Consider the following 27415-nt stretch of genomic DNA (forward strand, 5'->3'; position numbering starts at 1 on the left):
TTGAGTCGAGCCTCTTTACTCATGAGAAACCACAGCAGAACCCTTACAACTAGCATTGGCTACAACCCTTATTCTCTAACTCAAGAAATTGCTCTTTCTTAGTTAAAATACAAATTGTCACAACCATTAAAAGTTCAAGAGCCACATCTAAAGTGCTTTCTGGTAATTCCATACTTGTATTAAAATTTAAATATAAAAATATTTTATTCACCACTTATGAAACAAACAAACACACACACACACACACACACACACATTCTTATGTATATGAATCTTTCAATTATTTACAGCCAGAGACAACCTTTTAAAAATAATTTACATGCCACAGAATCACTACATTCCTAGGAGGAAGATAGCCAAAGCTAGAGGTTAATTTTACCAGTAACTGGTTGCTGCTGCAGAACTATATATATATATGTATATGCAGGCATTGTGCTTGTGTTGCTTTTAACTCAACATATGAGCTGTTAATTCAGTTGCTGACTCAAAAGTGTAAGACCTAACAGAAGGCTAACAACCTTTCCCACATCAATTCTGAAATCTCCTTTGGCAGACATTTAACTTTGTGTGTCACAGAGGGAGGAAAAGTGAAGCTTTCAGAATGTTTTATGCATAGTGAAGTTATTTTAGAAGCAGCTTAGGAAGGCAAAACACCACTTCATTCTGAAGACCATTAGAAAAAAAAAACAGAAGTAAACTAAATAAATAAATAACCGAGTTTCTTAATTCCAATTCAACAGGACTCAAAACAACCTGTTTAGGAGATAAAATAGTAAAAAGTTTATGGAAATTTTATTACTGACTTGGTAAACTTTTGCTTTGCCCACTCCTGCTGCAATCCATTCCGATATCTGTGAACATCATTGATCTCACCTTGAGATTTGCTAGTCCCACTTTGTCTGTTAAAACAGATTGTGGGGAACTATCTGTGCAGTTCCCTATTTTTTCTAAGTTACACTTGAATTTTCTTAGGGGGGGGGGTGTTTTTGTGTTGTTTTAAGCCAAAAACAAGGATAGAAACATAATCCCTGGTGGTCATAGTTACAGATGTCTGTGACTGACATAGGTTATGGAGCAAAAACGCTTGAGTTCCTCCTTTACCCCTGTTCACTCTGCTTGCTAACCTCCTGCTATCCCCCCATTAAATCCTTAGACCAGGGGTCCCCAGGGGCTGGATGCGGCCCAATCGCCTTCTAAATCCAGCCCGCGGATGGTCCGGGAATCAGCGTGTTTTTACATGAGTAGAATGTGTCCTTTTATTTAAAATGTATCTCTGGCTTATTTGTGGGATCTGCATGGTGTTTTTACATGAGTAGAATGTGTGCTTTTATTTAAAATGCATCTCTGGGTTATTTGTGGGGCATAGGAATTCGTTCATTTTTTTCTTCTTCAAAATATAGTCTGGCCCACCACAAGGTCTGAGTGACAGTGGACCGGCCCATGGCTGAAAAAGTTTACTGACCCCTGCCTTAGACATACAGCTATCCCTTCCCACCTCATGCAACTACTAAGCTCCCTTTTCACCTTCCCAACCCCATTTCTGAAGCCACTTCTCTGCTTTTGCAACCCTGCTTTGCACCTCCGCTTTACCTTCACCCCCATGTCCATGCCCAGCTCCTTTTGTGCAACCACCCATCCACACAAACCACCCGGTGGTAATCTTTGGCAACTTCCTTCTCTCACATATTGCAACTGCTAAGCACCCTATCCATCTTCCACGCAATTATAAAACCACCCCCTCCTATTCTTCAGACTCTTTCATTCTCCTACTCTCATCTTAAACTCCATTCCCCTATCTCCCACTCCCTCCTTTTTTTGCAACCCCCTATGCACCCCACTCTTTTTCCTTCCAGCCTCCTCCTAACTTTCATCATCTCTCCCTTGCACACAGATCACCCCCATATATATGATTATGTGAAATCAAAGGCAATTACATGAATAAAACCCTCAATCTGAGTCTTCCAACATGAAGTCTTTTGGAGAGTTGGGCTGGAACTGTTCCTTAAATCATTTCCCCCCTTTGTGGGACACTATATATCTCCTTAGTCCAAGAAACATTTCCATTTCCATTCTTCCCCCTTTCCCACCGAAAAGCACTTGGTCTCACCTCTCAACTCACTGTTCTCTTTTAGTCTCCTTGCACCTCACGCCCCACACCTAAAATAATTTTGTTTTCAGTATGCTGGATGTTCAAACTCCCTTCTTTCAAGATCATCTTCAACTCAACTCACAAATCAAACCTGGGAAGAGAGTGAGAACATTTTTACCTATACCCTCTCTCTTCTCTTCCACAAATTTGTTCAGGAAGAAAAGGCACAGTAATACTACTGCAATAATCTTGTTAACTCGAGACGAGGTTAGAGTTTAACAGGCTTACAGGGAAAGCATGCCAGAGTTTAGAGGGTTGTCAGAGACTCAGAATCATACCACTGCTTTTTACCGAATTGTTTCCTGGATCCAGGTTACTTCATCTAAATGTGCAAGTGTGCATTGAGGACTCATCTGGTAGAATCTTAGAATCTTAGAGTTAGAAGGGACCCCAAAAGCCATCTAGTCGAACCCCCTGCAATGCAGGAATCTCATCTAAAGCATTCATGACAGATGACCATCCAGTCTCTGATTAAAAACGTCCAAGGGTGGAGAGTCCACCACCTCCATGGGAGTCTGTTCCACGGCCAATCAGCTTCTCCTGTCAGAAAGTTTTTCAAATGTTTAGTCAGAATCTCCTTTCTTGAAGCCATTGGTTTGAGTCCTACCCTAATTAATACATATATAATCAGTCAGCCCCAACTTCATTCTAAATACTCAAAGACCATTAGAATGGAAAAGCAATTTCATTAAAATCAAATTGTTAATGAAACCCCACAAAATAACAATGAACAAAATTTCAAATGTAAAACAAGAGCCAGCAAGTCATTAAACTTAAATAGAAGAATCAGTTTTAAACCAAAGGACCATATAGCCATAGAAAAATATTATAGAAATACGTGTTTTGGATTTATATATGGGAAAATTAATGATTTTTCAAAAACAAGTGTGTAGTTTCTTAGCACAGCAAATAGAGCTACTACTGTAAATAGTGTTTATCATCCAGTAGTTCCAACACCACAGCCTGGGGGGCATTTGGTCTACAAGTTGCTGGAGAATGTGCAATAGTATACCCCCAACCCCAGCTACATATAAAAGGGACAGAATAGCAAATAGCATACCAGATCTTTGATCTGTTTGCAATTGTTTGTTTTGCTGGTGAAATTTCTATATAACGTCTCCCCAAGGTAGGTGGAGGGCATCACTTGAAACCCGAGTTCTGCAGATTTATTTGAAAATCACAGCCTGAAGGTAAAATGCGGTAGAATGGTTCGCCTTGCACTATGCATACCAGGTGGAGAAACACATCAAAAATCATGGTGACCCACAGACCAATATTTCTCCATAGATAAATTATAAACTGAGGACACCATGTGCTCTACTTTCTATGGGGGCGAAAACATCAACGCCACATATAATTCCAAGCACAAAATTTATGTGAGGCATCAATTCTATTTGCGTATTTTGGAAGCTTCAGTAGACAACAGCTTTCAAACACATAGCACCATTCTGTGCATGTCTACTCAGAGGTAAGTTCCATTAAACTCATTGGGACTTACCTCTGAGTGGACAGAGTTGTGCTGTGGATTGATGAAAAGTAAACTACTGCAAAATCTTCAACAATGACGTATGTATGCATGGTCTATTTTTATTCACATTCAGATTTTTTTATTGAGCAAAAATGTGAAGTGAGATGCAGTCCTTAAGAACGCTAGTTAAAATCAATACACATAATTTCCAAGACACTGCAATGAGAACGTTTTAATGTAGCAGTCCTTATGCACAATTCAAATATGATTTAGTGGTTGTTATTTTCAAAACAACACGATACAGGAATGGAAAGCACATAATGTTTCTTTTAAGAAACAAAGCCTTTCATAATTTTAAAACATAAAAGAAAAATGATGGTACTTCGCCACAGAAGATTTCTGAGCTTAGACAACTTAGATGTTTAATTAAGTTGGAAATCACCAACTTCTTCTCAAGATGCTGACTGCTGGCTTGTTAATTAGTTCCCTCTTTTATTGATTAGCAACTTAAGCAGCACTCAGTTATAAATGGCTGTAATGCCTGCCTTGTTTCAGAGTCTAATTAATATGATATAGACTGTTTAACAATTGGTGCCTCCAAGTAATTTATCGTTCTAAATCTGTATATTTTATTGCTAATCAGCAAGAATAGTGCACAATGAAAATAAAAAAATCTAACTGAAGCACCATAGTCAAGATTTGTGTGTTTTGTTTTTATTATAATTTGTAAATAAAATAGAAAAACTTTTCAAAACTTGGTATAACTGCGAGCCAGTAGAAAAGCTATTGCTTCATTTCAGAATTGAGGTGTCACAATATTAGATGAACAGATTGATAAAGTAGGATTAGATTATGTGAACTTCTTCCCCATTAACCACAGTGGCAGCTAGACAAGGGCATGTAGCTCAGTCACTGAGTATTGAACTAAAACTGAACTAAGCTCTAAAAGAAGAGATTATTTATCATAGCCAAGCTCTTACTTGCTATCTATAAAGCCTTGCAAATTTAAAAGACTGCTCACAGGACAGGCCTGGGGCAGGGGGGACACCAATTCCTCCACCCCCTGCCTTCAGCTTCCAACCGTCCAGAAATTTGTTGCAAAGAGCTGGGGGACCCTTCAGGACAACATGGAAGGTGGCACAGGGAGCTGCAAGTGATAAGAATGAAACAGCAAACAGTGCCCCTCTCACCTTCCACCAGCAGGATCCTGTACTGGACTCACGGACATTGTGTGAATGGAACGGGTTGCTTACATTTGCTGAAGCGCAAGTCATAGTGCAAGCCATATTCTTTGAACTGGAAAGGATTTTCTTAGCATGGCTACAATTATAAACAGAGCACACCTAGGCCTTACAGAGTAATCCTATATGTTGTTCAGTCGTTCAGTCGTGTCCGACTCTTCGTGACCCCATGGACCAGAGCACGCCAGGCACGCCTATCCTTCACTGCCTCTTGCAGTTTGGTCAAACTCATGTAAGTAGCTTCGAGAACACTGTCCAACCATCTCATCCTCTGTCGTCCCCTTCTCCTTGTGCCCTCCATCTTTCCCAACATCAGGGTCTTTTCTAGGGAGTCTTCTCTTCTCATGAGGTGGCCAAAGTACTGGAGCCTCAACTTCAGGATCTGTCCTTCTAGTGAGCACTCAGGGCTGATTTCTTTGAGAATGGATAGGTTTGATCTTCTTGCAGTCCATGGGACTCTCAAGAGTCTCCTCCAGCACCATAATTCAAAAGCATCAATTCTTCGGCGATCAGCCTTCTTGATGGTCCAGCTCTCACTTCCGTACATTACTACTGGGAAAACCATAGCTTTAACTATACGGACCTTTGTCGGCAAGGTGATGTCTTTGCTTTTTAAGATGCTGTCTAGGTTTGTCATTGCTTTTCTCCCAAGAAGCAGGTGTCTTCTAATTTTGTGATCCTATATATGTCTATTTAAAAAATAAGTCCCACTGAGTTTGTTAATAAATTATTTAAATTACTGAGGGAAGATCAGTTTAAACCATTTTTTTAAATCAGGTGTATGGGAAGCCTGCAAATAAGAGCTCAGACTCCAACCCCTGCCTGATGTGTCTTGTAATGTAGGAATGAATTCCAAAACACAACTGTTTTATTCTGTAACAGCAAAGAACAACGAGTCCTGTGACACTTGAAACATAACAAATTTGGTGTGCAACGGACTTTTGTGGCCAGAGTCCATGATTAATTTCTCAACTAAAAAGCTAGAACCATGATAAATTTGTTGTTTCCTTAGTGTTGACTGAATACACATGTTGAGAGCTATACACATCCCTCGGTTTTGCATGAAACCGAGAAGCAATGAATGTCTATCATTCACACTTCCTTGGCTGAAGCTTCACTAATAAAATGAAGGACCTAGAACATACTGTACTACATATTATTTTTATCAAAGCAAATTGATACTGGGTTGTGGTGGTGGACTGTTCCTCTGTTCCTCTCCCCACTGTATCTAAATGGTAGAGTCAATAAGATCTGAGGTGGATTGTCTGGGAAGCAGCAGCAGCAGCAGCTGCTGTGTGTTATGACTCCCTAGTTTCTATAGTTACTTATTCTCTCCCCTCCCACCAAAGACATTATCTTGCCTGATCCATAATAAATTATAAAGCTGTAAAGTCCTTGCTGGGGGGCAGGGGTACTGAATCAGCTTCAAATGAGAACACACTACTGGCAGTCTCTTATTACAGAAGTACACCTCCCTTCACTGGTTTCCATGATAAATCTACTCTGGCATTTGCTGGTTTGGAAAGAAGTTGAAGCCAGTAGCTTCACCTCATCTTCAACCTACCTGACAGAGTTCTCCACCATAACTCTTCTTCCTTCAGTGCCTGAGCTTAAATCTATCCATTTAGCAACTCACCCTGAGCAATATCCCATCTCACCTCCCTGAACTGAAACCAATCATGGACCATACATTACGCTTGCAGCTGTCACATTTCTCACTGCTTGCATGATGACTTCTCTTCCTCTGCTCTGTGTCTGTCCTGTCCTGTAACCTCTTCGTGACAGGGCTTTGTTACAGTATTTGTATAGTTCTCGGGAGAGTGGAACACCAGTTATTATACCTGGTAATACAGGGCAATGAAATAGTGGAGTGCTAGCCAGATAAAAGAATAAGAATGACTTAAATCCAGCATGGGGAACTTTTTTTTCAGCCTGAGGAACACATTCCTTTCTAAGCAACCTAATAGGCACCTGCCAGCTTGCACACTTATGGGTTCCCTTTATTGAACTATACTTATTTGTTTGGGTGATGAAGCTTATCTAGAATGGCTTGGCCCTTAACTGCAGGCAGCAGATTTCCTAACTGCCTGTTTAGGTTTTACCTAAGATAGGCACAGGTTTCCCACACTGTATTTAATAACTATAACCTTTCTACCAATACCTGTTGTTGAATCTTCTGAGTGTGGGGCAAATGTCCCTTACTATCATTCTGTCACATACTACACCACTCCTGTACGAACGCTTAGTGGTTGCTCATGAGTAACAGTCCAAGGCAAAGAACTTCTAAAAACTAAGTTCTTTATTGTGCAAGCTATGTACAGCAAAGCAAAGTCTCAAGCGTCCTCTCAATGCTCAGCAGTGTCCAGGAATGAACTCTTTCGGTTTCTCTTCCAACAGAAAAGCTTCGGAACCCTGAAACCCCTCCTTCTTTCCTCCTGTGACCAACCACGTAGCGTGGGAACCTGACCTCTATCTCTGCTTTCCCTGTGTTGTTGAGGCTCTCCGGCCCCTTCTGAGCCCCTGCATCGCCTTCCTATCTCCCCCTCTCCGTCCCCGCCTGAGGAATGTGAAGCATGCGAGCTCCTGGAGGAGGGGGAGGAGGAGCTCGTAAACAGCGGACGTGGATCCCTATACTCTAAATGCTCCTGCGACGCCGGCCTCGGGGGGGGGGGTTCCTGACAACTCCAAAATAAGGGGCTTCCACCAAAATAAGGAGCTTCTGCCAACCTTGTTTCAATAAATTTGATTCTTGATGAACCCCAGGTGAACAAATCAGTTCTCAAAAGTGACTTTGTGGGTAAGGAAAACTCACTTTGAATTCACAGGATGACAAGTAAAGAATAAATGAATAATGCACAGACAGCTATAGAGGTTCATGTGAAGGAAAAGAAAAGATTCTGTAATGTGCCTTAAAGGAAGCAGCAAAACAAACATAATGTATTGCTTTCTGTTATGTACTGAACTGAATAGGATCCAAACTGCAGCAGTCTGATTGGTCCTAGAACAATAGGATTGAGATTGCAGCAGTCTGACTGGTCCCAGAACAATAGGATTGAGATTGCAGCAGTCTGACTGGTCCCAGAACAATAGGATTGAGATTGCAGCAGTCTGATTGGTCTGCAGGAGCCACCCAATCCAGCTCCAGGTGGAAGTGAATCCACACTCTGATTGGCATACAGGAGTATCCCGGAATTAGCCAATCACGTGGGGCCCATTGTGTATATAGAGTATATAAAGCAAACGTTTTGGGGGAACTGCATTCCTCACTACTATGAGCTGAATAAAGAGCATGAAAATCACACTGGACTCCGAGTATCTTTCACTGGCGACGAAGGTGGGATCCCGCTGAGCTGACTGCCACACACAGCACTGCAGCAACGCCACCTGCCGCACAGCTGCCTCGCGCCGTGTATCCAGGCTTCAGCTCCGGGTCCCAAGGAACTCAAGATGGCAACGGACAGCAGCTTCTCGCCGTTCAACCCAGCATCAGGAGACTGGGAAGGATACGCCACCCGTTTCACCTTTCTTCTAGAAGCTAAAGGGGTCACCAACGATGCCAAGAAGAGGGCGATATTCTTCAGCGTCTGCGGAGAGGAGACATTCGAAATCGCCCGGGCTCTCCTTGCGCCTGATGATGTCGCTACCGTTCCTTACAAAACAATAGTGGAACGGCTGAAGGGGCACTTCTCGCCACAGCCCTCGGTGGTGGCTCGTCGAAATGCCTTCTATGCAAAGCGGCAAGCCCCGGGGGAAACCATAACGGGGTTTGTGACCTCCCTCCGCCAAGCCGCTCGGTTCTGCAACTTCTCAGAGTTGGAGAACATGCTGCGTGACCGCCTCGTCGGTGGCCTGAGGGACGAGAAGCTGCAACGACGCCTCTATGCCAAGAAGGACCTAACGTTCCAGGTCGCTCTGGAGGAGGCCCTGGCAACAGAAGCCGCCGAGAGGTCGATGCAAGAGGCACGGCCGAGCGTGCCGTCCCAACCAAGGGTCCACCAGGAGGACCTCATCGACGATTCAGGATCAGACAGGGAGGAGGTGCACAGAGTACAGCAGCGCACTCAAGCCGTGCACACACCACAGCTGCCTCGACCAGAAGGAGGGAACTGCGCAAGCTGCGGGGAGAATCACGAGAGGAGGACCTGCCGTTTCCGCAATGCTAAGTGCAGGCAGTGCAGAAAATCAGGCCACATCGCCCGGGTGTGTCGGGCTCGGCCCATCCGACGGCAGGCATCAGATGACCGCCTCAAGAGCCCCAGGTCCCAGGGCCCAACGCACCAAGGCAACTCGACGGAGACCACGGAGTACCAGGTATACCAGTTGCCCCACCCCAACATAGAGAAAATTTATGTAGAGGTACAGATAGAGGGGGCCCCATGCCGCATGGAGCTGGACACAGGTTCAACCCTATCCATAATCTCGGCACGGACTTTAAGGAAACTGTGCCCTAGTGGGGGTCCCAAACTCAGGCCGGCCCCATTCACCCTCCGGGACTTCCAGAAACGTAAGGTCCCCACAATGGGGGTGGGGACCTTCAGGGTGCAATATCGAGGGCGGACGCGTCAACTGGACTTGCTCGTGGTCAAGGGCTCCTACGTTAGCTTACTGGGATTGGCATGGTTTGGACCACTGGGGCTAGCCGTCACCGGGGTGAACCGCACTAGCTTACAAGTGGATGTGGACGCCATATGCAAGGAGTTTCCGGCAGCTTTCGATGGGAAATTGGGACAGTATACGGGCCCCCCCATTGCCCTACAGCTGGACCCCGCAGTACGACCTGTCAGGCTCAAGGCCCGCCGGGTCCCGTTCGCCCTGAAACCCCGTATAGACGAGGAATTGGACCGGCTTGTGGAGCAAGGAGTGCTGGAGCCTGTGCCTAATGCCACCTGGGAAACCCTGATCGTCACACCCGTCAAGCCTAATGGTTCGGTCCGCATCTGCGCAGACTACAAATGTACCATAAACAAGGCCCTCATGGCCCACGCATACCCAGTGCCAGTGGTCAGCCATGTCCTCGCCACCCTGGCTGGGTCAAAAATTTTTGGCAAGCTGGACTTGGCCCAAGCCTATCAACAGCTGCCAGTAGATGAAGCCACAGCAGAGGCACAGACGATTGTGACGCACAGGGGAGCATTCAAGGTAAAGCGGCTGCAATTCGGTGTCAGCGTGGCACCAGGCATATTCCAGAATCTAATGGACTCGCTGCTTAAAGGGATTCCTGGCGTCACCCCCTTCTTCGATGATGTGTTGATTGCCGGGCCCACGGCAGAGGAGTTTGAGGACCGCCTTCGCACCGTTCTGCACCGTTTCCAGACGGCGGGTCTCAAGGTGAAGCGGGAAAAGTGTCTACTAGGAGTGCCTCAGGTGGACTTTCTGGGATTTATGGTGGATGCAGAAGGGGTCCACCCGACTTGGGACAAGGTACGGGCCATTTGTGATGCCCCAGCGCCCAAGGGCAAGACTGAACTTCAGGCCTTCTTGGGGCTATTGAACTTTTACCATGCCTTCCTTCCCCATAAGGCAGCAGTAGCAGAGCCCCTACACAGACTCCTGGACAAGCGGGCCCCTTGGGTGTGGGCCCAGCGCCAGGAGGCCGCATTCCAGGCAGTCAAGGACTTGCTCGTCTCAAACTCGGTCTTGGCACACTTCGACGAGAGGCTGCCGGTGGTGCTAGCATGCGACGCCTCACCCTACGGCATCGGCGCTGTCCTTGGACACCAACTCCCAGATGGAAGAGAGGTGCCAGTGGCATACTTTTCCCAGACACTCACCGCAGCCGAGCGGAACTACTCGCAAATCGACAAGGAAGGTCTGGCAATCGTGAAGGGAGTAAAAAAATTCCATGATTTCTTGTACGGGCGGCCCTTTACCGTGGTGACTGATCACAAGCCATTGCTTGGTTTGTTTGCCCCCGAAAAGCAGACCCCCCAAGTGCTGTCTCCTCGCGTCCTCAGGTGGTCAATTTTCCTTGCCGGCTACCAGTATGCACTGATTCATCGCCCGGGGAAAGCGATGGGCCACGCAGACGCCCTCAGCAGGCTACCACTACCAGAAACAGGCCCCGACCCAGCACCCGCACAAGAGGTTATGAGCCTGGAGCTGCTTCCCGACCGCCCTATTCAGGCACAAGAAGTTGCACACCATTCCAAGAAAGATAGGGTCATCTCCCGGGTCCTGGACTGGGTGTGGAGGGGATGGCCCAGCAGCAGCCCCGGGCCAGAATTCGCTGGCTACACAACCCGTAAACATGAACTGTCGGCCCACAAGGGGTGCCTGTTATGGGGAAGCAGGGTCGTTGTTCCTGAGCCCCTTCGCAAAAGGGTCCTTGCAGCCCTACACGAGACACACCCAGGGGTAGTGAGAATGAAGGCCCTCGCCAGGAGTTATGTATGGTGGCCAGGGATTGACGGAGAGATAGAGACCTGGGTCAAACACTGCCAGGCCTGCCAAGAATCCCGCCCAGATCCCCCAAGGTCCCCAGTGCAGTCCTGGGAGTCCGCCCGAGCACCATGGTCACGCCTGCACATGGACTTTGCTGGCCCCTTCCAGGGGAAAACATTCTTCATAGTGGTGGACTCCTACACCAAATGGCTGGAAGTCGCACTGGTACCATCCACTTCTACGTCCGCAGCCATCCGGGTACTACGCAGGCTGTTTGCAACCCATGGACTCCCTGACACTCTCGTCTCAGACAACGGAACCGCATTTACGTCAGAAGAATTCCAGACCTTCACAGCGCAGAATGCCATCCGCCACATCCGCTCAGCACCATTCCACCCTGCCACCAATGGCCAAGCAGAGCGCATGGTGCGGACCACCAAGGACACCCTACGCCGCATGACGCAAGGGGACTGGGAGTACCGCCTTGCCACATTCCTTCTAGCACAGCACAGCACCCCCAGCTCAACGACTGGCCGGAGCCCCGCTGAACTACTAATGGGCCGGCGCCTCGCAATCAGACTGGACCGCCTCCACCCCGACAGAGCTCAGGATGAGGTAGTGGTGGGTGAAGGCAGGAACCCCCGGACCTTTGTGGCCCAGGATCCAGTGTACGCAAAGAATTTTGGGGCAGGCCCAGCATGGGTACCCGCTACAGTCACCAGGGTGACGGGCCCCGTGTCATACGAGGTGCTAACAGAGGGGGGACAATGCTGGCGCCGCCACTGCGACCAGCTACGGCGACGATTCCCAGGAGAAAACCAGGAGGAGGACAGGTCAGAGGAGTCCCAAGGGAACAGTGAGGCATTGAGACCTGTAGAGCAGGAGGGGCCGGCAGGGGAGGCAGAATCAGTAAATACTGAGAGGACCCGTGAGGCCGAAAGGGCACCGGAACCAGAGCCACGACAGAGCGAGCTGGTTGCGCCAGACCAAACAGCCCCATCACAACCAGCAGCCTCGGAACACGAGCCAGAACCAGAACCCCTGACCAGGGAGCAGCCCAGGCCGCAACGCACACGTAGGCGGCCAGCGTACCTTGAGGACTATGGATGCAACCTCCCAGGCAGGACTGGAACTTAGAGGGGAGGGGTGTTATGTACTGAACTGAATAGGATCCAAACTGCAGCAGTCTGATTGGTCCTAGAACAATAGGATTGAGATTGCAGCAGTCTGACTGGTCCCAGAACAATAGGATTGAGATTGCAGCAGTCTGACTGGTCCCAGAACAATAGGATTGAGATTGCAGCAGTCTGATTGGTCTGCAGGAGCCACCCAATCCAGCTCCAGGTGGAAGTGAATCCACACTCTGATTGGCATACAGGAGTATCCCGGAATTAGCCAATCACGTGGGGCCCATTGTGTATATAGAGTATATAAAGCAAACGTTTTGGGGGAACTGCATTCCTCACTACTATGAGCTGAATAAAGAGCATGAAAATCACACTGGACTCCGAGTATCTTTCACTTTCTTTATGCTCTGTGCTTCAAAGCAGCGCAGCAACAACAACACTTTATACTGGCTGCAAACTGCCGAAAAGGAAGCAAGGTGTAACACAGTCAAATTCTCACTTCCACATTGCTACATTACCACATTACTACTATTACTTTCTGCTCATCTTTATTCATTGCGGTGTAGCATGAACTTTCCACTCAGTCTGTTTTTCACTCATTGTGACTAGAACAAAACATTATGCTAGATTTAATTGACATATGTCCACATTTCTCTCTCTCTCTCTCTCTCTGTGTGTGTGTGAGAGAGAGAGAGAGAGAGAGAGAGAGAGAGAGAGAGAGAGAGAGAGATGGGGGGGGGGAGACTGCTTCCTTGAATGCATAATGAGATACCCCAAGATTGTTTCAGGCACTGATAAATTCCAAATCAATAATTCTGGCTCTGATACATTTACAAGGGCAGGGACTATCAGAGCCATTTTAGCATATTTGTTCCATTAATTTGGGCTCCATTTGGGAACACCAGAAAAAATTATATGCATGCTTACCCAGAAGTAACTCCCATTATGTTCAACATGATTAATTTCAGGCAAATGTACATAAGAGCACAGCAACAAGGTATCAGAACCCCCACCTGGTTCTGAAAAATTGAACTAACTGAAACAGAGGAGAAAATGATTATTGAAGGCAACCACTTCCTCACTTTCAACCTGAAGTTACCAGCTTCAACCATAAAAACCTTCCAACTGAAGAGGTAAACTGTGATCTCTTTGTGGATCCTTTGCTTGGGAAAAAATGCTGCTGAGCTGTTGCCTCACCACCTGACCATCTACATGTGGTACCTGCCACTTATGTCCAGGCCGCTAGCCCTGGCATGAGGAGAAAGAAACTCTGTATAACCAGTAGTGTGTTGGCAGCTGTGAAACAAACAGTGTGACAACAAAAATAGTTCTTATTCAGAGCAGGGTGGGTGGCTCAGAATTTGCATAAAATCAGTATCACCTGAAACAGTAAGAAGACTGTGAAACTGTATGTATGTGCAAACCTGAACGGCAGGAAATTTCAAACATAATAAGTTATCTTTCAGGTTCTTGCAGTTCTCCCACTGCAAGAAGTTACAGAGAACCAGGCAGAGGGCCTTATCGGCAGCGGCGCCCTCCCTGTGGAACGCCCTCCCATCAGATGTCAAGGAGATAAAGAACTACACAACTTTTAGAAGACACCTGAAAGCAGCCCTGTATTGGGAAGTTTCTAATTTTTGATGTTTTATCATGTTTTTATATTTTTCTGGAAGCTGCCCAGAGTGGCTGGGGAAACCCAGCTAGATGGGAGAGGTGTTAATAATACATTTATTATTAATAATAATAAGCCTTTAAAAATGATATTTTTACATCAGTCTGTATCAGTACTGGATTTGAAATTCTTTTTTATGTATGTTTTTGTGGTGTTTTCATTGTCAATTGCTTTGGGCTGCTTTATGGGAAGCTATTGCTAAATGAAGTAAATGAAGTTGTGATTCGACTTCAGTTTAGCAGCCCCCACCCAGCCTATTATTTCATCTAGGCAACGATCCAGCACAATGCATGGCCTCACCTGGCTGAAATGACAGAGCTGCATGTTGTCCACAAGCTGGTGACACCATATTCTACACAGTGCCCAATAACCACTCCCCCAACGGCTTCAAATAAATGTTTAAAAGATTGGGGGACAAGATGGAACTCCAAAAGACCTCACAACATTATTGCTATGGGACCATACAGCAGTCCCCCTCTTTCACTCTCTGAAAGCAGCCGTGCAGGTAGGAGTGGATCCACGATACCACCATGTCTTCAATTCACATAACCATTCCAAGAGTACATCATGGCTGATGGTATCAAAAATTGTCCAGATATCCAGGAAAATTGACACAGTCACATTCCCCTCTCCTTCTCCTGATGAAGGTCACCAGTCGGGGCAACCAAGACTGTTCCAGTGCCGAAACCAGGCCTGAAGCCAGACTGAAATGGGTCTAGATCAGTGTTTCCCAAACTTAGGTCTCCAGCTGTTTTTGGATTACAAAACTCAAACATCCTTGAGCTTTTCTCTCTCTCTAAATGAAGCCTAAAAATAGAGTAGGGAACACATTCCCCTCCCCTCCCAATATTATTTATGGTGCATGGGTTAGCAGTTTCAGAATCAGAACTTATGGCAGGGGGGAAAACAAACAAAGCAACAAAAACCACTCAGCACTAATGCTGTAGTTCATCATTTCCAAGGTCCCTGTGTTTCTTATGCATGCTATGCCATTAGATAATTATACTGTATATATTTCAAATCAGCTCTACATTATACAGCTCAATGGAAAGATGTACTGCGTCTACCCTGTACGCTTTTCACTGTATGGCCTCTACAATTTCGTAAGAAATCACTTAAGACTATACAGATAAGTCCTTAACAGCCTTTTCATTTTCAAGAAAATGAACTTATTAAAAACAAAAGCATTATCATAAAATTATATGACAAGCTATAGCTCAGGGATCCATTTCCTCGGAAATGTCACGTGTGTGTATTCGCTTTCATTATGAAAGAAAAGCAGACATTCAATTTTGCTTGACAGGTTTAGCAAATAGCTCTTTCTGAATAAAACCTGGTGAACCAACAATATTGAAAGTCTGCAAACGTTAGATCCTAGAAGACTTAGGAAAAAATAAATGAATAACCTAGATTCCAGTAGACTAAATGACAGTACAGACATGTTTTTAAGTAATTGGTTTTCTTCTCCTCCTCCTTTCTCCCTGAGAATCATACAGACTATGTTTGCATGTCACACTAAACCGTGTTTTTAGTGCAGCATGCACAAGCTTGTGTACCTTTCACATATAAGCCAGACGGCGTACTTGGGATGCTTTAACTTTCCATTTCCTTTAAATGAAGCCTGTTGATTCCTTCAGCTGGGGACAGTGGTCTAGTCTAACTATGTTTAAACCTGTTTTGAAGTTGCCTTGTTTTCAAACTGTCCACATTCAGTGATAAACTACCTAGAAACTGATAAAAAAAATATTTCCCCAGAGCACTAGCCGTTTTAGTCCGTTGCAGCAAAAGCTACGAAGTGTCTTGTGGCACTTTAAAGACTAACAAATTTATTATATCGTAAGCCTTCAAGGACTACAGTCCACTTTATCAGCTGCACGGAATGTTACCCTGAGTATATGTGCAGCTGCTACTCAGGATAATACTTCAAGCATCTGATGAAACATTCTGTGGTCCACAAGTGCTTATACCATAATAAATTTGTTAGTCTTTCAGATGCCACAAGACTCACTTTTGCTTTGACAGAAACCTTCTAAAGTCTTCCTCCTTGTTACACAGAAGGGATGAGGTAAGCAAGTGAACTTGAGGCTTGCTTCACCTTGTTCCTACTTGTGCACATCATAGATGCTAACACAGCCACTGTCGTTATCTAAAACATCTCGTCAGCATATTTAGAGCAGATAGGTCTCATAGCTTGGACTCATTTTCACTTTAGAAAATCTATGCTTGCACGATATCACTTCCGGTTCCTGGTGGGCAGGGCTGGTCCAGGGCATTTTGCTGCCATGGCATTAACTAAAAATGCCACCACCTGCCCGCCCAACACCTGAGGAGGCCCAAGGAACAAAAGGAGGAGGGTGGCTGTGTGCGGCTAGGTAAGTGAGTCTGGAACCTCTTGAATCTCACACTGGGCAAGAATACTCGAATGAACTTTCAGGGATCTGCAACGGGTTGCAGCCCAACATAACTAACTACCTGCCTTCAATGTGCTCCCCTATCAGACCAAGGTAGAGGAGCTTCCTCACAACCCTCACATTAACATGCCCATGAGGTCCTGCCAAATTGCAACCACTTGGGCCTCACAGTTTTGTATGAATGCGTTGAGCAAGCAGCAAGTGGAGGTCCTGTCCTTTCTAGCCTAGCAGCTTTTTAAGGAACTTCAAGGAAGCCTCCCTTGACCTAATAGATGGCTCAGGATGTCTGTCAACATGTGTTTTTCTTTTTTCTTCTCTTAAATATACATTGCACCTGCTAACCTATCCTACGCTGGCAATCACTCTGTAGCCAGCTTCACACTCGTGTTAAAAAACACACACACACACACACACACACACACACACACACAAAACCAATAGCCACCAGCAACTTTTCCAGTCCGAGGCAACAGGCTAAAAAATTCCGGTACAGCCCTGCTAAGCAGCAGCCTGTTCAACCTATATTACATAGTGGGCAGGTGGGTGGGTTCTGAGTCAAAGGGCAAAAGAGAGTATTTCGAGGAAAGAGCCAGGCTTTCTCTGGCTCCACTCTGCTATTTCTGCACCTGGTGTGCCAGTTTTGCCACAGCCAGGTCACTCTTTCCTATCCTCTGAGGCAAAGTGTCACCCACGTTTACCCAAAAAGTGTGTGTGTGTGTGTGTGTGTGTAAATTGGCAATAGTTAAAAAAAATACAAGAAGAGAATACCGGAAACGAGCAAACTCCCAGAGCACACAGTTCAACTGCTCACTCATATAGATAGGAATTAAGAGACCCCAGGTATATTTTTTTATTATTTTAATAATGTTTCAGTGGTTCGCTTTAATTGCATTTAACCTTTTAGAACGTATTAAGCTTGATTTTTGTGTGTTCTGCATTTGTGAGTCTCCCCCTCTTATACGCTGCATTCCATCTCTCCTTATCTACCCCTGAAAGTGGTACAAATGGCAGGATGTTTTAGCACCAGAGTGTAAATCAGCTATCCTTGAAGCTATCTGAGACCCAGGAAGAGGATTTTATGATGCTCTTCCCTCACTGAAGGCTAAGTTGCCAGGGTAATGCCGGACATCTGAAACCTAAAACGGTCAAATGGTCTGGGCACATTGGGGCCACTCCAAGGTAACTGCAGGGGTGAAGATACCAGTATGGAGTCATGCATGTTTTACTTCTCATGACTTGTTACCTTTCCTGATGTATGTGAAGATGTTTTATGAATCTTTGTTTGCTGCGTTTGAACTACTATATAAGCTTTTGTTTTGAAATGCCTCGGGGCAGACCTTCTCAACTGGCATGTTGAGTTGAGTGAGCTCTGTCCCATTGCAATAGCTATAATAAATGCTGGGTCCCTAAATCCAGATGCTGGACTTGAAGATTAGTTTCCTTGGTTCTGTGGTTTATTCAAAAAGTGGTTGCTCCTCACTTGGGTAATGAATAAGATGGTGTAGAAGTGAATTCTTACCACATCACCCTGAATCAAATTTCAAAGGAGCAACACTTTGAGGTTTTATCCTGAAATCCCAGATGAAACTCCCAATAGCTTTTTTGCTATTTTGGACCCTATAGAAATTTTGTTAAACTCCTGATCACCCACTCAATTCACGCAAAATCATAATAATCAAGAGAGCCAAACCCGTCACTTTCACAACTGACATTCACAAGTATAGAAGATAAAATAATGTGGTTTTAAAAAATTAAACAGTAGTTTTCAGAAAAACAACAACACATCTATTATGTTAAAGCGTAACTAAAAAATGAGAGACGTTATCACAGTGACTGCAAATATGCTACCTTCTTTTAAAAAGAAGTCAGGTCAGGATTTGCTATGCAAAACCAACTGATCATGTAGAAAGTAGATTTCACATAGACCTTTGTCCATAGTGAAGTGAAGTGATTCTGAATGGTCACCACATGCCAAAGCTGTGCCCAAAGTGCTAACTGAACTTGGACAGACTTTACACTGGAAAGGACCTATGCTGTTGCAAATTTACTACTTTTAGAACAAAAGAGTTTGCAATGTAACTGCTCAGGTTGTTGGGAAAGAAACTGAACTACGATGCATAGAGCACTGGTTTGATTTAGCAGATTTTTAAATCTTGATAGGCCTTGCAGAATCTAAATGACTAGATCACAAGGTGCCCCTCACACATTTTAAAAATCATACAGCATCCACAATACATCCTCCTTAGCAAAACTTTTATCTGCCTCAGAAAGTAGATTGAAAGCGGAATGAGAGAAATGAAGGCCTAGGGCAGGCATGGCCAAACTCGGCCCTCCACCTGTTTTGGGACTATAATTCCCATCATCCCTGACCACTGGTCCTGTTAGCTAGGGATGATGGAAGTTGGTAGTCCCAAAACAGCTGGAGGGCCGAGTTTGGCCATACCTGGCCTAGGGCAACAATAAAGCCATAGTTAGCAAAATGTAGTGATACAAGTACCGGAGTTCTACATTCACACACATTTGAGTCATTTCTTAAGTGCATTCAGTTTGTAACTGTACCACTTCTCATGAGTGGGGGACCTGCCACCTCAATAGAGGGCTCAATTGGACATTAAATGCTTTACATGAAAGAGGAGGAAAGTAATGCTTCTTGTCAACTAACCACTCTGAATGAAAAATGTTGCAAAATGGAACAGGTTGAAGTAGCTTGAACCCAGGTAGGGAAGGTACTACCAATATCAAAAGAGGAGGTTAAGAACATCCGTATAGTCTAGTTAAATACAAGCCAAGAAGGGCAGCTTTATTCACTGCTTTATCATGGGCGTATGAAATTCAATGCCCTTTTGAATTAATGTATAATATTACAGTGGCATTTTAAAATAAGAAATAAAGGAGGGGGGAAAGTTTTAAAAATGACACTTTACCTGCAAGGCACAACATGAATGATTGCAGAACGAGCAGTTCCCATAGCAACCTCATTTTCAGTTTCTGAGGTCAAAGGAGGCCCAACTCCAATATGTAATGATTAGAATGCTGCTTCGTTTAAGTTTTATACAATCTTTAATCTGTAGGGATACAAAGAGAAATATCATTACAATGAGATTCAGGATTACAGCTCCGTATGTTCTTTGAGATCCTCTGCCTTTCCATATGATCTAAAATAAATTTGCACCTGAAGGAATGCAGAGAAGTTGTTATTTTTAAGTCAGTGAGGCAGGTAAAAATAAATCATACCCTTTAGATATAATACTAAATTTTAATGTGTATGTGTGTGTGTATGAGAGAGAGAGAGGCTGTGACAGAAAGACTTTAAGTTAAAAGAAAGCCTACAAGTGATGAGGAAAAAGCTCTTCTGAGTTAGATATTAGATCTTCCCACTCTGTCATCTTCTTTCCGCAGCCTTACACAAGCCGTATTAACCTCACTGCCAGCTCACTAATCTAGTAATTATTATTTAGTTAATTGTACAAAACACCTTGAAGATGGCAGTCCTCTGCTTTATCCCTTGACAACTTTGAACTTGCTCACATCACAGCAAGTGAAATGGTAATAAGGGCAACCTACGGGTTCCTGTGGAGATGATAAATGCCCTTCTGTATACAAAGTCAGGGTGAGCCATTAGAGGAGAGCAAGACATCCCTTTTTGCCCAGGGAGCTAGGGCAGTGTCTCCCCATTGCTCACGGCCATCCAGCAGCACAGATAGCCCGAGATTAATTGCTGCACTGTAACTCAAATCTCCCGCATGACAGTGTGTTGTCTTCCTTGCAGACCTCTGGAGCAGCTGGGGGAGGGGGGGTCAGCAAGTTGGCAAACCACTTAAACTCTTTTAGCCATTTGACTGGAGGTAATTTATTTTCAGCAAAGCACGACTCCATTCTGCGCCCCTCCCCTTTCTAAAGCAACTTCCCTGCTATTTGGGCTTCAACAAAAAGGTTCTATCAGACTTGCTTCAGTATTCTTAATCTAAGCTCCGCACAATCTAATATAAATTCAAGCAGCCTCCCTTCACCTTTGTACTTTAAGTAGTTTTAGAGAACTAGTTCCACAATATTTTGCCTGTGTGTTTGGGTGGCTGTGTGTGTGTGTTTTGTGTGTGTGTGTGTGTGTGTGTGTGTGTGTGTGCACGCACGCACGCACGCACGCACACACACACACACACACACACCCCTCTTCAAGTATCTATGCTAAGCATTTTTAGATTAAAAATAAATAAAGCCATCTAATCATATGTTCTCATCATTTATTCATCTTTCTGATGTCTGGAAGTTAAGGAGCCTTCAAGTTTACAAGACAAATGGCATGCCTAATAGAAAGTGAAGTGGTATCATTAGAGGTCCCTGCCTGCTTTTGTAAGTTAAAATTGTTCAGTTTCTAATAAAGTCAGGTTCAATGTGCTGAGAAGACTAGGAATCCCTATCATCTGATCTGCAGATGTTACTTGAAGGGAGTAATTGGAATATCTTCCACAATTCTGACACGTTTGGTGATTAAGCTGACTGCAGATAAGCAGAAAAGTGTTGATCAATGGAACTGAATAGCATTTTAATGCGAATGATTACACCAAACATTATTAATTGGACAACGAGCATGTCACGGATTCTGCTATGCAATGTTCAGCAGCTCCTGCCTTGTATCTTTAAAGGACAGCCCAAGGATGCACCAGGTTTTAGGGCCATATACATTAATTGTGTCGATGAAATTAAAGCTCCCCTTTTAAGCAAATGTACGGTACATAACAACTTTATGGGGGATTGAGCAGCATAGGAACCATGTGGGTGGCAAGGGGGAGTTTAACTCTTTCCATCTAGGATGGTCCCAATTAACGGGTGGCGCTGTGGTCTAAACCACAGAGCCCAGGGCTTGCCGATCAGAAGGTTGGCGGTTTGAATCCCCGCAACAGGGTGAGCTCCTGTTGCTCGGTCTCAGCTCCTGCCAACCTAGCAGTTCGAAAGCACATCAAAGTACAAGTAGAAAAATAGATACCACTCCGGTGGGAAGGTAAATTGCATTTCTATGCGCTGCTCTGGTTTGCCAGAAGCAGGTTAGTCATGCTGGCCACGAGTGGCATAGCAAGGGAGGGGCGATGGGGGCGGGGCGCCCCGCGTTCCAGGGGGGTGACACTTGGCGGCCCCTCCCACCACACCCCAAGCCGAGCCCCACTGCCTGGCACCCCGTCCATGCTGCTTTACGGACGGATGGGGCAGCCCCACAAGCCACTGCTCACTCGGCGGCTCCCTCTGTCACTGCAGGAGCAGCAACTCCGCACAGCTCTGTCACTGCAGGAGCAGCAGCTCCGCGCGGCATTGGGCAGCCAAGAGGCTTTCTCCGCCCCTGCTGGCCACATGATCTGGAAGCTGTACACCGGCTCCCTCGGCCACTAAAGTGAGATGAGCACCACAACTCCAGAGTCGTCCGCGACTGGACCTAATGGTCAGGGGTCCCTTTACCTTTACCTTCAATCTATGTTTATCAGAAAGGAAGCCAATCATAGCCCAATCTTGGGGTAGAAATTTCATCAGGACTAGGGTGGTGGTGGGGAAATGGCTAAACTGTCTCTCCCAGTCCCTTGTGGTTCCTATGCTGTTCAAGGCTCTGCCAATAAGCAACCATGGCAGCTTTCGCATCAGAACAGAACAAAAGGCTAGCAGGCAAGTCAGTAGCACAGGTGGAAGGTAGCCTGGGTGAGCTGTTTTAAGGGTAATGGGAGCCTCTCCCGCCTGCTTTAACAAGGGATTGGGGTGAGCTGTAAGGGAAGGTGGTGGTTTGGGGTAAGACGGAGGGGTTTTAGGAAAGCTGTGAGTGGATAGGCAAAGGGGTAGGTGAGGTGTAAATGAAGAGCTTTTTGGTCAGGTGTAAAGGGAGAAGGTGCCTGGCGTGCTCTGGTCCATGGGGTCACGAAGAGTCGAACACGACTGAACGACTGAACAACAACAACAAAGGGAGAAGGAGCTAGGAGTGAGGAAAAAGGAGGCCCATCTTCCAGGTCCGCACTGCCATGTGAGATCACTCTTTTTCGAGCTGTGCTTTTTCAGGCACAGCACTCAAAAACACACATTTGGAGTGCCCTGCCTGAAAAAAAGTGCAGCCCGAAACCACCCGTTTTTACCGGGGCAGTTGACGGGTATGAATGTCATCTGAACAATATGACAGTCCTGAAATATTGGACTCAAACAGCCTCAAGCTTACAGTAATGCCCAGAGTGGACAAGCTCACACTTGTCACCACAAGATCATTATCTTGAGAAGTGACATTCCCAAGGTGTTATCACAGTTTCATAGAGTTAAAACTACATGTAATGTTAAATTCATCCTGGGGTAGCTCAGTTGGTAGAGCATGAGACTCTTAATCTCAGGGTCATGGGTTTGAGCACCATATTGGGGGAAAGGTTCCTGCATTGCAAGGGGCTGCACTAGATTGCATTTGTGGCCTCATGGACTCAATGAGTCTATGATCAATTTTAACATGTTTATGGCTGTTCTTGTGAAAAACAAATTGTATTTAATGATTTCGAATTTACCTTCAGAGCTGTATGTTTCTTTTGAACAGTCTCGTTCCTTTGGTAAACAGTGTTTTGTGAGGGAGAGGGATTATTGAGACTGTGGTGCAGAAAAACAGGTTGTGTACCATGTGCAGCCCCAATCCTGATCTGCCCCGCTCTCAGTTAAAAGCCAAAACAGACATAAAAAATGCAATTATGCATTTCATGTAACTTGTAATCGGTGCATTTACTTTATTTTATTTTTTGTATTTTTTTGTATTTCAAGTACTGCTTCTCCTAAAACATACTGACTCTCCTTAAAACTGCCAGGAAGGAAAATCTTTACTATAGGGTTATCCAAAAGTTGTCCCCTTAGCACTTCTGTTTCAGCTATGGGACTTCATTTTCTACTCCAGTCTTTGTGCCCCACTTCAAAAATTCATATACATGAACCCCCAAAACAGTTGGGGTAATTGGGCATAGAGAAGATGGAAAGGAAAAACCATTGTGCAGGTGAACAGGGACAGTTTTGTTGTATACAACCCATAGCTACATTTTTTTGGACGTTCAATAATTTCCAAAAAGCCCCAATTTAATACATGCATTCTGCCCTTCTAATTTCTGTAATGTATTGCATGGCAAGGTCCCAAACCAGCCCCTTATTATAATAAATTCACACAGAAACAGAATTTTAAGTTTAAGGTTATTGGGCAAATTTTGGCCACAACTTTATTTTAATTACAGAAAAGTGAGCGTATTGGCTTAGGCATTGGCGTAGACTATATCCGACTCCTGCCCCCTTTGCAGGAAGTCAATAAGGGTAAACCACCCAAAGAGGGAGCCACATCGGGGGTCTCTGCCTGCAGCTCACCTCCGTGTTCCCAGAGGCCTGGCATGGCCCTAGCCCCTCAAGCGGACTTCAGACAAGATCCAGGCCCTGGATTCCTTTAACGGAATACCCTTGGTCAATGGAGGGGCAGGCAATGGCTGACCTCCCCTTCCCCAAAGCTCAAAGAGGGAATGCCTAACCGCCAAACCTTACAAAGTTGTGACGATTGCTAAGAGGTAGGCGAAAACCAAGTGGCCAGTGCCAATTTGCCAAATGGAAAAATTCCTACCTGGCCCCTGACCCAAGACAGGCAACCAACCAAAGTCCAAAGCAAGACCAGAGAACTCACAATAAAACAGGGAGGGTGGGTGGGTGTCCAGCAGCATGAAGCAGGTGCTTAGCACGCATTGAGCTGCTGCTTATAAATCCCACACAATCATCCCGCTCAAATATGATTGGCCAATAAACCTGGGATGATTGTGGTGCCACACTGGCAGAAAGCTTTGCTCCTCCTACGCCAGGGTGGGGGATGGAACAGGTTTGGGGTCCTGCCCGCAACCAGGACCATACTAAAAATGATCCCATTAAGCAAAAAAATAAAATAAAAAATTGCAGACTCTAAATGGCACCAAACATATAAAGTAAATGTTTACCTTATTAAAAAGGAAAAAAAGGAAGAAATAAAATCTGCATAGTTACAAGTGACTTGAAGAGATGGGGGGGAAATGATATATAAATACAATTTGAATCTAATGCTGTTCTCACATTTGTGCTGATGCTTTTCTAACTTTACTTTTTGGCGATTCCATCCAGCTGTGGCAAATTGTTTTGAAAGGCACCTTTGTTCGTAATTGGATTTTGATAGAAAAAGTTGACTGTAAGAACTTTGAGCATGATGAGGCAAGGAAGAAGCAACATGGGCATTGTTGAAAAAGTGTTTAGGGGCTCTTTTTCAGAGGCTCTCAGCAAATGAAATGCACTGTTATGGGTACTCAGAACCTTTGGAAAACAAATTGTTGAACCTATGTGTTGCTTTGATGACTAAAAAGCAATTCCATTTTTCCCATTCAGAAGAAAAACAAATCAGTCCACCATGAAGATGTTTGCATATAAAGTCCTATTGCTTGTACTGTCAATTTCTCCTGGCATCCCATAAAAAGTATGTGTTATAAAGTAACTCAGAGTCATATCAAAAGAGCTGCAAACAGGAATAGGCTTTTTTGGGAATTGCCTCACGTTTGTTTTTCTTCTGCCCACTGGTGTGCTACTGTGTGCCAATTCTGTTAAATGCCAAAATAAATCACCATTAATGATGTATGTTGTGCATGCCAGGCAACGACCGGCATTTTAATCACCTAAATAAAAGTCAAGCTAAAGATAAGCATAAAAAACAACTGTAAACTGAGTGTAGTGACTGTTTGTCAGAGTAATGTTGCAATGCTTTGCACTCTTCCTTCAGAGTAACTCAGTGGAAATTATGTGCAGGATTAGGCGGCATGTCTGCAATCATTAACATGCCAACATGGAACTAAATCCCAACAATATAACTTACTTCCAAGTAAACCTAGGGTGATTAAAGACTGTTGCAGCACAATGAATTCAGATTCAACTTCAAAATGATTGATTCTGTTTAATTCTATAAAAGTATAACAAGAGTGCATAGAGGAGATCACTAAAATAAAATTAGTTGTGCTCGTCCTTAACAACTTTGCTGTTGTTATAATACGGAAGCCTCTTGTAGCGACGTGCTTAATTCAGCTAACACTCTCTACATGCCCCTGAAGCTTCACTCTAGATTGCACAACGGAAGAAGCAAACTGTAGTGTACTTGACCCCACTGAAAGGTGGCTACCAACGCTTATGAATTACTAGTGCAATTGTTTTAAGTCTAGCAGCGTTATTTTGTAATAACAGAGGCCTTTGAACTATCAAGGATGTTCCATGTACAATGCATTGCAGAAATTCAGACATGACACCCAGGCCAGCACTCCCTAGGAAAGTCTGTAGCTGGTACACCAGCAGCACCCATTGAAAGTGTTTCATGTCACTATGGCCAATTCAGTTTCCAGAGTTACCTGTACTAAATGCTAATGTACCGTTTTCCACTGTACTGAAAGTTGAGCTCCAACAGACTCATCCCTCTTACTGTCATTGTAGCTCTGTAAGGGATAAACTACAACCCCAAATACTTTAGGAGGTGGGAATGTACTTTAAAGGTATACTGTGTATGCAGCCTCCACCAGCTCTTCAGAGAGACCATCAACTTTTGGATCCTCCTCTCATTGGATTTTATCTATTTGGGGTGGTCATTACAAGAACTTTGTAACTAAGAATTAGTGTCCAGGTTTGCCTTCCCACCCTACCAAGCCCTTTTCATATGCCACCCACTACTGGGCCAGTAACGATCCGTCCAAATAATGATAATAATAATAATTAACCAATAGCTACTTAACACAGACCACTTAATTTTACCCTTGAAGAAAGAACTCCAACCTAAATGGTCTTACCAAAGAAGGAACTATTGCCTTTATTCCACACTACTGCTTCCCAAAGTTCTGCTACTGGAATCATGGGGGGGAACTGGTTGAGCCACTTTGCGCTGAGTTCCTTGGAAAATGAACTGTATGTCATGCATTTAAATAATTGATTAAACAGGTGTTCTTAGTAAGGAAGTGCACTATTAAAAGTACTTATATCTTTCTTGCAGAACATGGATCTCCATTTTCAGCTTTTTTTTTTAGCTACACACTTTGAAAGCTTGATACTTGCATAGTTTTCATGAAATATGTACCTCTAAATTCCCTGCAAAACATGGTGCACTATATATAGCACCTAGTCCTTGTAAAAGGAATTACTTGACATTAATTTAGTTTTCAAAGAGGCATTTGGTGATATATTCCCAATGAAACTTATGCAAACGTAGTATTTCAGAAATCACCTTATTTATATTACAAGTGGAAGCAGAGGAATTAAGAAGAGGGAAAGCAGTACAAGAGTAAGAATTATGGAAGCAAGATAGTGGGATCAACAAATGAACTCAACTCACCACTCATTCTTCCAGAAAACATGCCAGATCATGAAATGCCTCACATCTTCCTTATATGTCATGAGAATGACATGTACGTAAAAGCCTTTTATATGATAAGCACCCTGCAGAATACTTATATGCAAGCAGCCTACTGTACGAAGTTATTTTGTCAAATGAGGCTATTATGCATAATGTTCACAGTGTGGGATAAATGGAATTTAAATAGCTGAAGCACATATTGAGTTATCGGGTATCTCCTTGTCAGACTAGGACGTGATTTCATTTTGCTGCTACACTGAAGTCACACACAATAACAAAGCAAGCACCCATCTCAGCCTAGCAATTCATACTTGTCAGGCCTCTTCTCTCTCTGGTGTTCAGAAAGTCCCATTTCACTGCAGCACATCCACCATCAGTTGTCATGAAACTCAATCACAACCTAAACAGAATGAGAGACTTAACATCAAAGAAGAGACAGTGGGCTCTGTACATATATTTGTTATTTTGTCTCTTCCAGGTTCCTCAAAAACAATTCTGAGAATTTGTCAAGATTCCTCTCGTCCCCAATAAGCCCACCCCCAAGTCTGTAAAAGCTGCTTCAGACTGCCCTCCAACCCTCCAGAGCAGATT

General features: G+C 44.5%; 1 protein-coding gene across 6 annotated transcripts in view; it reads right to left on the minus strand.

Annotated features, from left to right (window-relative positions):
* The window catches only part of CNTN4 (contactin 4), a 514690-nt gene that overhangs the window by 242495 nt on the left and 244780 nt on the right, over positions 1–27415 (minus strand). For all 6 annotated transcript variants that reach the window (XM_033141190.1, XM_033141194.1, XM_033141189.1 and 3 more), the window contains one exon: positions 19374–19514. In XM_033141190.1, the coding sequence (XP_032997081.1) occupies positions 19374–19428 (55 nt within the window). In that variant the 5' untranslated portion in view covers positions 19429–19514. The remainder of the gene's footprint in view (positions 1–19373; positions 19515–27415) is intronic.

The sequence above is a fragment of the Lacerta agilis genome, chromosome 2 (assembly GCF_009819535.1).
Source record: "Lacerta agilis isolate rLacAgi1 chromosome 2, rLacAgi1.pri, whole genome shotgun sequence".
In the NCBI taxonomy this organism is placed as follows: Eukaryota; Metazoa; Chordata; class Lepidosauria; order Squamata; family Lacertidae; genus Lacerta; species Lacerta agilis.